The sequence below is a fragment of the Simochromis diagramma genome, unplaced genomic scaffold, assembly GCF_900408965.1.
Source record: "Simochromis diagramma unplaced genomic scaffold, fSimDia1.1 OVJJ01000216.1, whole genome shotgun sequence".
In the NCBI taxonomy this organism is placed as follows: Eukaryota; Metazoa; Chordata; class Actinopteri; order Cichliformes; family Cichlidae; genus Simochromis; species Simochromis diagramma.
Genome location: NW_024386883.1, coordinates 18,045,565 through 18,058,598, shown reverse-complemented (window position 1 = coordinate 18,058,598; position 13,034 = coordinate 18,045,565). Strand labels below are relative to the sequence as shown.

General features: G+C 39.4%; 1 protein-coding gene across 2 annotated transcripts in view; it reads left to right on the top strand.

The window, feature by feature from the left end:
* Nucleotides 1-13,034, top strand: part of LOC120734003 (polypeptide N-acetylgalactosaminyltransferase 10-like) — a 92,518-nt gene that overhangs the window by 10,354 nt on the left and 69,130 nt on the right. For both annotated transcript variants that reach the window (XR_005695944.1, XM_040032543.1), the window contains exon 2: nt 12,878-12,980. Coding sequence is in view for 1 of the 2 variants with exons in the window: in XM_040032543.1 (XP_039888477.1) it covers nt 12,878-12,980 (103 nt within the window). In the remaining variant the exon portion in view is untranslated. The remainder of the gene's footprint in view (nt 1-12,877; nt 12,981-13,034) is intronic.

The following is a 13,034-nucleotide window of genomic DNA, read 5'->3' as shown; positions in this document are numbered from 1 at the left end:
TCCATCTGCTTACAGCAGGATGGAAGCAAGCACTGGAACAAGCAAATACCTTTTAGCAGTAGTGTATGCATAAAATATATTAACTTGCTCAGTAGTATTAAGAGCAGTTTAAAATCAGATATCTGAAATGTTTACCAGCTGGATCTGCCAGCAGCTTACATTAACATCCTTTAAGCTGTGTGGGGAAAACACTGCATTCAGCTCTTTGGTGATATCAGAACAGTTTTAAACTGTTTCTTAATGAGGGCTATGGAAGTTCTTTTTCTGTGTACAAATATCCAGCTGACGTTGCATCTTAGTTTGAATCTCCTAGTGTGTCCTTTTTCTGTTCTTTGTTGCATTGTAGTATGAAACATGAGCCGATACAAACTCTACACACTGAAATAAGTAGTAGACAATACAGGCAGACTCCTGTGGTGACTGGAAATGTAATTCTACAATGAGTCTGTTGTTTTAAGGCTTTCTTACAGCCTACAGTATGTCCATTTAGCCACGATAATATTTGTGAGATCAGGCTCTGATAATGAGAAAAATAACTGTCCTTTGCAAACGAAGCCACCGACTGAAGCACTTTTTGAAAGAGTAAAGTAAGTCCCTGCCAATTTTTCCATGTTACTTTTGGGAAAAACAACAAACCTTTGTCTACATTCCACATATTTTCATCTTTGATTTCTCTCTGATTTGACCAAAGAAAGGAGCACGAGACTTTATTTGGTCTTCATGTTGCTTGGTGGGAGCAGCAGGCGGTCCAAAAAAATTCTGTAAGACCAGTGTTTGTGTCGTAATCCATCAATATCTGAGCAGAAAGTTTGAAACCACAGGAAGCAGAGAACTCCATGAGTCCTGGCCTCTCTGTGCCTCCTCTGCCTGCTCTCTCCATCTCAGCAGGACTTTGGATAATGACTCCTTTTGGGAGATAATGGACTGTGCAGTGGCCTTGCTGAGCTCCTCTGCAAGGGGAGTTTGGAGTGCCTCGCTGCAGGGATCACTGTCGGGAGGTCCTCTGCCTCAAGCTCATGTCTAGCTCAGATGAGACAGAGAGCAGAAGCCTAGAGGGATTTGCATGTGAGTCACAATGAGGTTAATCAGCCAGAAGCATAGTCTAGATCTTTTGCAACTTACCTGAAATAGCAGAGTACGATTTTGTAACTATGGCTCTCATGACTCAAGTAACATAACAGTATTACTCAGTGGATACCTGAAGTGTTGCTCAAAGTGTTGTTTAAAAGCTGTGAGTTTTGTAGAGTGTGTTAGCTGGCAAAGAAAAAAACAAGCACAAAGATACTTTATACACAGAATCATGACCCATTAATTACTTTTGGTACTTCTGATTGTACAGTTGTACGATTGTAAGATGGAAATGGATTTTTAAGTGAACAGAGAAGTTGCGCTTTCTTAGAAGATGGAAAAAAGGGATTTTGACCCTCTAGCTCAGATCAACTTGTCTGTCAAATGCCTAAATATGATGGAGGAGAAGAAGAGGGTAAAGCAAAACAGGAAAAGCAGGTAATTGTATCACATGAGGGGAGTATTGACCTCGCACATTGAATTGCCAGCACTGTTTTTTTATCAGATGCACTGCTCAGCTGGTAATACTTTATTTTTCTTAATGCCAGACAAAAGCAGTCCGATAGCTAATTCTATTTTTCCCGCTGACTCTTTGTTTGCTGATTTTCTACCACTTTCTGATCTGTTCTAAACAATCTGTTTTCAAGTTGGAGGAAGAACATTTTTTGAGCAAGTCCAAGAGCCTCTGGTACTGATGGTAATCTTGAGCCATCTTATGAAAAAGGAAGCATAAAGCTTATAATGAAAACTAGGAACCACTTTTGATATTTATAATCTTTATTACTAGAGGCACATGAAAATACCTGAAAGCCTGAATATAGCCTGAAGTCTGTGACATTGGAGGAGGCCATTTTTCCCCGAACTCAAAGGTTTAACCCCAGTTCACACACGATTGTACTAGTCTTTCTGACTCGTCTTTTTCTTTCTTTTTTTTTTCTTCTTACTTTTGCACAAAAAACTGAAAATGGTAACAATATGAACAATATAAATTGCCCTCTGGGAGGAAGTCGGTTATATTTTTTTGGATAGATAGCAACTATAGCATGAAAACATTCATCTTGCACCTAATATTTGCTGCTTACAAAGTATTTTTCCCATGTTTGTGGGTAAACATTATTCAAGTTCATAATTTCTTAATATTCCTCTAAACTGTATGCATTTGTGACAGAGAACAAAGGTGGAGGAAGCTGGTTCTGAGTCATTCAAACACACAGTCACAGAGTTAAGTGTCTCTGATGGTGAAGTCAGACAAAAACTCACTTCCCTTCCATTTCTATGTTTAGCGGGGCTAGACATACGCTTGGAGTTGTATATTGATTTGCCTCCTTCCTGTGCTTTTTGTGCAGCTGGGTTTGATCGCAGGGCTCTCCAGTGTCTAGCCAGAGGTAGGAAGGTGAGATTGAGGTCTCGCTCAGGGACTGCTTGTTTATGTTCTTGTTTTATATAATAACAAAATAACCAGCTGCAGGAAGACCTTTAAAGCTATACTTTTTGATACTGGTTTCTCCTAAACATAGTAGCAGGAAGTCGTTATGTTGTCTTTTACAACTGAGATGTATTATATGTATGTTTGCCTTTCTAACTAATTTAAACAATAAAGCCCAATGTATATTTCCAAAACTAATGAATGCTATCATGAAGTATGAAATATATTTCAGAATGCTTGTTCAGGATAAATACATCCACTGTGGGAACCAGACTGTGAATATTTAAGAGTAAATAAAGTAAAATAAGTGGCTGTTGGGTGTTGTGGACGTTTTCCATTAAATAAAGCCTGCAGACGAGCGGTGAGCGGTAGCTAACATTCTTTAATCAAAACACACAAAGAACAGACAACCAAGCTTGGTGAAGTCCCTGCATGACCGCGGGACAGACAGTCAGCAGAGTCTTCCTGAGCCTAGCATGGCTCTCAGTTAAATACCTTCTCCAGGAACAAAAGGCAGTACACAGCTGTTTCACACCTTAAGGTTCACACTCCCTCGCTACCTCCCAGAGTCCTCAAAGAGACAAAAGACTCTTCCTGGGGAGTTGTCTGCTTCCCCCAACTTCCTTACTACACCCCCACCATTTGTCTTGCAGTATGAGTGTGAAATATGTTTAAATCCAGTGGCACCAAGGCATCATACAATAAAATAATGTGATTAATACATAAATAAAATAAATTCCTATACATGGGCTTTAGAAAACTTACCTCCAGCAAACCAGACTATGTTTCTCTAGACTGAATGCCTATCATCTGTTAACTTCTGGTACAGTCACTGTATATGTGGCTTAAGTCTTCATGTTCTGTGTGCTGATCATTGTTGACAAATATATAACTTAAATCAAAAAAAGAAAAATCATCATCAGATTATATGGATTAGTTTGCGTTTCAACACTTTTATTTATTTATTCCCGCTCAGGCCGACCTTCCAACATTTAACCAAGCTCACAGCTTCCAATACCAAAAATCTTACCCCTTTTCCTGCTGATTCGGTTTCAGTAGACATGTTCTTTATGTTCTTACACAGATCTCTGTAGTGATGTAGTGTGTCTGTCTGACTAACACATTGATTAGTTATCATCCTACAACACTGTCCAGCAGCAGTGATGATGGTGAACTTCTGCCCTGGACATTCAACTTTAGATCAATTTATTTTCAGCACAGATTTCTATTTAAAGCAAACTTGGAAACATGAGAGACACAGTCAACAGCCAGAGAAGTAGTTTTCAATCACATTAGGCATTTTTCAATGGTGCGACAAAAAAAATATCTTAGGTCGCACCAGTGCCACCAACTGTTCGAGTAACGAAAAAAAAAGTCTCTGCAACTCTGAAAGTCTCCGTGTGGTCAACAACAGCCACACATTATGCCCCTATTGTGGTGTAAACCAGAGATAATCAGGGGCGGGACCTCTCTGATTGGTCATGGTCCAGATATTCATGTAGTGCGTCTGTACATTTGAAAGTGCAGGCGGATAGAGAGCGGTGAGTAGCTTGAATAAAGCGATATCGATTCATTAAATCCTGAATCGACTTTTAAATATAAATGTATTTTGCCAGAATCTCAGGTTAAAGCTCATAAAACAATTTCAACGACCACCAAACAGCAAATGAGAGCAGATAAATGGATTCCACACAAAGACGTAAACACAGAGCGTGGACCTGATGCATCGGAATCAGTTTTCTCACTCAACGGCACGTAGACGGACACGCTGTCGGGGCTGAAAGCTGACGGCTCACTGATTCTGATGCACCAGGTCCGCGCTGTGTGTACGTCTTTTTTGCGTTAGATTCTGCGCTGCAGGTTTTGTCTCTCTCCAACCAAAATTCACTGAACCACCAGCAAAAGAAGCAGCAAACTACGCATCTCAAACCTCTGTTTTCTGCATTATTCATTCGCTTATAACCCACCAGTCTACCGCTGTTTACAGCGCGGTCAGCCGCTGTCCTTTTTTCTTTTTTTTTCTCTTAAATGACCTGCTCTTCAATACTGAAGAAAACTTTTTAAAATTATGCAAAATTGCAGAATATTTTGAAGGTTATCTGTTATATAAAAAGCCAGGCCAGGAAAATCTCCTTCATGTTTTTCTGTGTTTTATTCTCAGTTACTTTGACACAAAGCATCTGCTGTGATGTTCACAATTCTGATGAAGTCTCACAAGTGTCAGTACTGTTAAATGATCAGAATTATAATATTTCTGACTGTCTGAGGCAAAATTGAATCAAATCGGGACCTTGTGAATCAGAATCGAATGGATTATAGAAATCAGTGATGATACCCAGCCCTAGTGAGTAGCCTAGGCCCGACATAAGTGGATGTAGCTATGGGTAATGAGAAAAGATGAAAAGAACTATTGATACGTTTTTCGTTAAGGCCTGATCCGTCCGAAATTCATAGCCAGTGCTCTGACACGGAGCCATCAGTCTTTGAACGCTTAAAAAGGACAGTGTATCCAGAAAACACATTATATGTCTTGATAAATGCACCGCCCAAGTGTCCCCTCTCTCCACTGCCTTTCAGCGGCAGGCAGCAGCAAACAGGTCGTCAGAGGAGGCTGAGATGATGATTACGTTTAACATTGTCTACAATATTGCCAAAGCACTTTAAGCACAAGCACAAGATTGTTAGTTAATCATTGTCTGTACGGACAGCAATTTTCCGCCCCCAAGGGGTGTGCACATGTGAAACTGCGGTGTTAAGCGATGCGGTTGAAAGATTTGGGTGCGTCTAACTTTTGTGCTGGTGCGCCTGCAGCCGTGTCAAAAAGTTAGTGTAGAGCCCTGTTAGGGAACTGAAATGAACTTAAATCTGTAATAAAATTTGCCAGCTGCAGCTACAATTTCAAAATGTGTTGTTTGTTCTGAAAACCTGTCCGATATAATCTGTTGGAAATTATTTATCTGGAGTTCAGGAAGATATTGCCAATTCTTAGCAAGGTCTAACTGCCAAGCTCTTAAAAAGCCATTAGAAATAACAGTGGTTTTAAGATAGTGGTGGTGATACTGTATTTTTTATTTTATTTTTTAGACACAGACAGCAAACCTGTGTTTGTGTTCAAACCTATGGTGAGTTTAGAATCACTAATAAACGCAGCCCCTACGTATGTCTTTGGACTGTGTCAGGAAGGCAGAGAACCCACGCAGACACAGGCAGGACATGCAAACTCCACAAAGCGAGACTAATTCTAAGCATGTGGACTGTCACTGTCAAGATGTCACATGTTCTGCAAAGACTCACCTAAGCATGTTTTATATTCTTCTGGTGAAGTTGTGGCACAGGGCCGAAACATTTCTCCAGAGAAACACGTGACAGAACAAAATGCCACTGATGGTCTGAAGTGAGGTTGCATGTACTTTCTAAACTTTCTATTAAAACACAGTGAAAAACTTTGCGAATCAAAAGGTCTGGCACAAGAGATTTGAATGTCAAGGTTCATTTTATTATTTTTTTTATCAGCTGTAATGGTTGTTGCTCTGAATGCTGTCTTCCTCAAGAGCACCGTGGTAGGTCTTATCTGAATAAATCTCACGGGTATTGTTTGTATTACTTTCAGTATGCCAGTTTCTATATCAGAACATATTCTGGGCTGTTATGTCGTATGACTGCAGAGAAGAGGGTAAAATTGATGTCGGCACCGTTTCTTGGCAGAAATGGACATTAAATCAAAACGCTGTACCAATTTTGATTTTCTTTTTTTAAAGGGCAAATACAAAGATCCCTGTTGTTTACGTTATAATGTAATATTGGCTCTCTCACCAGAAAGCTGTCAAGAAAGTAAGAACAGCTTGACTGGAGTCTTGTGTTGTACGCGTGGTGGTTAGTTTAAATAAATCCTGATTAAAAACATCTAAAATGTATGCATACAATGACAGTTTCAATTTAGTTTCTCTCTCTCCTCGAGTGGAAGTTTTCTTCTGTGGGGCAGGGATAGCTCAGTAGGTAGAGTGGTGGCCCCATGATCGGAAGGTCGGGGGTTCAACTCCACTGAACAGCTACCCTGAGGTACCCCTGAGCGACTTTGTGCTAAGGAGCTGGCAGGTCAAAGCCAGTTTCCTTTCTGGTTTGACTGAGTTGACCTGTTCTGACATGCACCCCCACTGGGTAATGTCTAAATAAGTGCAAGGCTGCATTGCATGTGTGGTAATGACTTAACTGTGTTTGGGAAGCATACAGCACTGTTTGAAGTGCTGTATGTAAAAGATACACGATGAAGAGAGCAGTGCAGTATGTGAAATAGCTTACTTTCTTCCCCTCTCTTAACAAAAATGTGAATTTTGGCCTAAAAAGAACAGTTTTTTTTACTTAGCTACGTGTTAGTGCTATGGTTAATCCAGTGGTCGATCGCTACTTTATACTGCACCTTGAATAATTATGTGTTAGAAAGTGCAGAAAAGTATTTGTGCCAGTGTGAAACCTCGTCTCTGTGATGATAGCCATCAGAAACAGTAGCAGCAGCACACACAGCAGGGAGGCAGCGAAAACTCGGAGAAGAATAAAGACAGCTGTGTTTACGGTTTTTCTTTTTGAACAGAGCTACTTATAGCAGCTTGTATGAGATGGCTACAGTTGGTGCGTTTGATGCTAAAAAATACAACTGAACTGAATCTTTTTCAACTGTTGGCGTGGGCAAGCAAAGGTCAGAAATCCCTGTGGGTTGTGTTTAGTTACTTAGCAGCAGGTGAGGCGCTGTGAGACACAAGAGAGTTCTGGTTGGGTTTACTTGAATCTTTAGAAAACAGCTACATGTCTGATTTCAGTGTGTTGTGACTGGACGTTGTGTTGTCATAAATATAAGGATAAACAAATTTAATTTAGGAGCCTTGGGATGAATAAAGCTCAGAAACTGGTTGGTTTTGGTGAAGAAGGATTTAATTTTGTAGTTGGCAATAAAAATATTCATGATACATCAAGCATTTTAACCCTATTCTATCAGAATTATTATATATAATTATAAATTGTGACTTAATTGTTTTTAATTGACTTTTAATTGTAAAGATTAATGTACGTACTTTGCTATTGTAGAATGATACAACATATTTAATTGTAGCATGTTGCATTTGTTGTACAACCTTCAGCGGTAATTGTTTGGCACAGAGCATCCAAATGTGAATCTTGCTGGTAGCATGAAAAAAAGACTTTGATTTTTCTGAAATCAGCCTTAATAAGAGTTCAAAAACAAAGGCAATAAAATCCAAAAACCAGCAGACAAAATGAGGGTTTAAACACATATTGACGGCTAATCACAGATATCAGGGAAATGCTGGTAAAACTAGATACATGTGACACTAATTAAGGATGAAGAAAAAGTAGAACATAAGTAAACTAAATGCACAACGCTGGGGATGGAGAGCTACAAAATAAATCGGCAAGTAATTCAACAGGGACACATCTAACACAGAGATGGACACTTAACAACAAGAAACAAGACTCTAAAGAGACTAAGCTAATAAATACAAGAACATGAGTGAACTTAACAAAAAAACCCTAAACAACAGAACTTAGAATGTAAAAATAACAAAATTCAATCTCCAACAGTAATCAAAACTAAAACAGGAAGGAGGAGAGTTGAAGAGGCAGGTTCAGAGAGGTGACTCAGCCACGGGACAGTGCAAACAAGCAGTTCAAGGTGTCAACCAGGGGGACAGGAAGAGCAGGGGATCGACCTATATGAAGAGCAGAGGGACAGTTCAGAGGGTCGACCTGGGGGCAATTTCTCAGGATATATGCTGCTGGCATAAGTCAGTGGAGGTGGCAGAGACCTTCTGGACAGCCGGCTGGTGACAAAGCAGATAGGCCGATGATGTTAAAGTTGGAGATCTTAAGGCAGCTTAGTCGGAGGCTCTCGGCACTCAGGCTTAGATAACATTGGATGCCATAGACTCAATGGGATAGCAGCAGTCGAGTCTTACCGACAAAGATAGGAGGAAGGATCCATGAAAGCAAAACGGTACCCTCTGGCTCAAGCAAATTGGGACCCTTGACTGACTTTCTCGAAACAACAACTCAGAAAATTCAGATTTATTAGGTGGCTTTGGACTGTCCGGTACTGTTTAGATTCTGTCATGATGGCAAGAGAGAATCTAAACAGTAAGGGTTCCCCTTTTCTCTGACCTGTAATGTTCAGTACCTGCATGGTCCCTTTGGTTGTCAGATATACAGCAGACGGTAGGAAGAAAAAAAAGAGTGGACTAAGCTGTCACGATGCATGTTGCCCAAAAGCAAGATGCAGAAACAGAGGACTTTATTTAGGTTAATACGGAAAGTTAAAATGAGGATATATTAACGGATTGTGACAAAGGGAAGACTGCAAACACTATGAGAACCGATTAAGGATGGCTAACAGGCGAGAAATGAGATGCAAGTGGAAGTAATTACACAGGTGAAAACAATCAAGAAAAGAAGGACAGACAGGAAGTAAAACTGACATGATAAATGACAGAAATGGTATTTAAAGTAAAGCTGCAAAAATGAAAAAGAAAAAAGCACAACACAGAAAAAGAAGACGTCACAGACACTGACAGAAATAAACTCAAGACAAGATATTAAAGTCAATGAAACATAATTCAAAACTCTAACACTAAAAAATTAAAACAAGAATTAAAAACTCACTAATGTAAAACAAGAATTAGAAGTGAACCGGTATAACGAGAATTGAAGCTTAATATACTAGGATGAAAATGAATGCTAAACAGGAAACCATACTTAACAAACATCAAAACATGATGAAATCAACAGTAAAACCAATTAGAGATCAAAACTTAATAATAGACAGTTGCAAAATATGATTGCGACCTTGTCATTAGCAGGTTACATGTGTATTACCACAGGCCAGAGGAAAAAAAAATCCCTACAAACTGTCAGGGGAAATTTATTTTAATGCAGTTGACTTCTAAAGGTACATTATTTTCATTTTCTGGCTTGTCTCCAGCAGCTCATGCAAGAATATTCTGTACTCATTGCAGTCTGGTATTTGCAGCTGGGTGGGCGCATCATCATCATCATCATCATCATATACAGAATGATGGTGATTTCCAACTGAACCATATTCAATTGAAATGAAATAAATTGAAATGTGTGCACCTTTATTGTGGGAAGGCAATGGATATTCCACTAGAAAGCTGGGTTAATGTGGTGTCCAGTTCCATTTCCTGCATTATTGTGTTGAGTGATTACGACAGCTTTTCTGGGATTTAAATTCCCTCGGCTGTTTGTTCTTTGCGTGGTCCTCTGCATCTGCTTCTGGAGTGCACGTGCAGGTGTGAGAAAGCGGTAGATATGGGAAGAAATGGAGCAAGAAGAAATAGATTTTTTTTTTTTTTCTTTTTTAAATTCCTTTCTGTCTTTTTGTTTATCTCAATCAGCTTCTCACCCACATCTTGTCTCTTATTTTGCATGTGTTTATGTGGTGTGCCTGGGCTGAGGCTGAGAAAAACAGCATAACACCTAGGCAAAGTCACACTAAGATTCTCGCAGAGACTCAGATTACAAAAGTTTCTCATTCTCCTTGTCTTGTTTTTCAAGGTCTTGTTAGAGCAGAAAGCCCCAGTGGAATATCACGCCGACGTGTGCTGAAATTTTAATCAAAAGGAAATGGGGCAGCGCAGTGTCGCTTCCTTTCAGTGGGAAACACACAGATGGACTCTAACTGCATGTCAGGTCCTGGCACGACACACTGGGAGAAAATATGAACCAAAAAAAGAGGAATGAGGATGGAGTTCGAGACAATTAGAAAAGTTAATGCGAGGTTTTAGCTGGCAGCTCCAAATCGATGCTAAATAAATTAATTTAGTGATGTGCTCCATCATTAACTTCAGCTGGAAGGAGGTGATGGTGTCTTTAATTCAACAACCTCATTGCACAAACAATCACGTTGCTGGTTTTTCAACAGTAAATCCATCAGACTTTGCCAGATTCAACTATGGCTAAGACCATCTTCATTAGCATCATGATTTGGACCTATATTTTCATCACAAGTATTAAATTTAAGAGAGAATACAGTTTACTGGGAACTATCATGCTTCAAATATTTAGTCTGCCTGAAATAATGCTTGAAGGACAGCTGCAGTGTTTAACAGTAGCTCCAGTAGTTTCCTTTGGTTTGGCAGGTTTCTCTTTAGCTTGTGTTTAGCTTTTTCTGTATTATTGTTGGTTGGCCGAATTCTGGCTTTAGCAGCACGTTTCACTTTGCCTGCAATTTGCAGTTCTATTTGCATCCACACTTAAATCTCAGCTATACATTCGCTGAATGCTTAATTAGGCATTGCAGATGGGTTGGTCACATCTCATAATGTGCAGTCTGATATAACATTGCTACAAACCACACCCTCAATAAAAAAAGACTAAGGAAACAGGTATTATAAAAAAATGAATACCTCTCTGACAGTGTCACTAAAAACCATAGTTTATTATCATTGTAAAAGCACATGAAATGACTGAGCTGTTGCATTAAATTGAAGCTTTACATTCATTTAATTTTAGAACTGAAGAGTTCGGCTGTCAAGTCTGTACACAAATAAAGGAATTGGTAATCTTGTGGTCGATATTTAGTCTCGTTGGTCTAATGTATGAGACCCCTTCTTGTGTATTTCACAGAATGTCATATGTTAAGAGTATTTTCACTCCCACTCATAATTCCTTTAATTTCTTGAGAAAAAGTTGAGATTAGTCTCTCGTCATTAGTGTGTAAACTTTGATAAAATGACGTGTTGGAAGAGACAGACGCCTCTCACTAATGCCACAACCTTATGCGTCCAGCTCAGCCGCCAACGGACACCTTGTGGGTGAATGACTCATGCGACCGACTTTGAGAAAACAGCCCTAATTGATGCCCGAGGAAAGAGAACAGTTGAAAACAGTTAACTTGAAAACCTTCCCTGAGGTTTTTCCACCTGTCATCACCACAAGTTGGAGAACTTCAGTGACAGTAAATGATAAATAAGCTTTTATGTAGTGCTTTTCCTAGTCTAATCGACCACTCAATGTGCATGACACTACAAGCCATATTTAGATGGAAATTCATACACTCAATTCATACAATATTGCATTAAGGGCAGTCTTTGGCTTTCAGTACCTTGCCCAAGGACACTTTGATACGTTGGCTGTAGAAGCCAGGACTCAAACCACTGGCCTTTCAATTAGTAGACGACCCGATTTTTCCCTGTCTCACAGCCGGCCAAGTTCAACTCCTAATCAGGTTCCCAGCGCCAAGAGCATGAATCATAATGATTTTGGTAACTGTAATTTTTTTTTTTTCCTAACAATCTGACTCTGGCATTAAGGATGATCAAACATGTATTTGGGGTCAGAGAGTCATATTTAGTCATGACCTTTGTAATCATCTGGGCTTTTGTCTAAATTGGTCCATCCACTGTGATTATATACTTTGTTTAAAAATGATGTTGTAAAATTGCATACTATATTACATGTTTGGGATAAATTATTAAAGTATACTTACTGAAATACAGAGGATATTGGCTGATTGGCTGACTGTGTTAACACTGAGCAGAAGAGCAAAGGGGAAATAAAAGAACAGCTGTACATTCATCATCGTTGTTTGTCTGACTCTGCTGTGGTATCAGCTAACAGCCTGGTTAATAATACTCCATGCAGTCAGACTTATCATCTGTATTAACAACAATTCACTAATTGCATCCTCCCACGGAGCTAATTGATTAACCATTGTGCTGTGATCCTGTAATATCTCGAGACACTGAGAAGTCATTTCTAACGTGGGAAGAATTTTGTAAATGGCTGTTTTTTGCATTTTAATTCTGTGTAGAAAATAATGGCTTATGGTGATAAGAGTGTGCGTGCGTGTGTGTGTGTGTGTGATGACAGGAAAACTGAATGTCATTTTCTGTGTTATACAAATAAAAAGCACATCCCCTCCCCCTCCTCTTTTTATAAAGCCCCAGCTGTCAGCAGCATGCTTTAAGAAGGAAAGACAACAGGAAGGCTGGTGAGATATAAAAAGCGTGAATTAACCATATATTGTATTTAAGCAGTTTTTGATACCAATATTACTGTTTAACATCCAATACAGTGAACATCCTTTCCACTCTTCCTCTAATATCAGTTGCACTGCGTCTATATTTAAGAAAGCACTCGGTTTTCTATGGAAACATATCAACATAATGACAACAATAATATGCTTCAGCAAGCTTTCTTGAATGACGTTCATTTGGAATACTTGTGTAATGATTTTGAGGAAAGATCCATCATTGGAGCCATTTGTATGTGATAAAAACTTGACATCCACATGGTAAGTTTAGCTGAAAAGTTGTGACGCAAGTCTTAAAGGCTTTTATGTTTTCTGTTCCACTGCAGTGGTTGAACCAGCTGCGTAAGGTCACTCAGGTGGGACTTGACGGTGTGCGGCGGATCGACTGGCACGACTACGAGGCAATAAGGAGAGATGCTGCACGCATGGGTAGGTACAAACTTTTTGCTGATGCTGCTGTTTTTCAGAACATCTGCTCTGTTT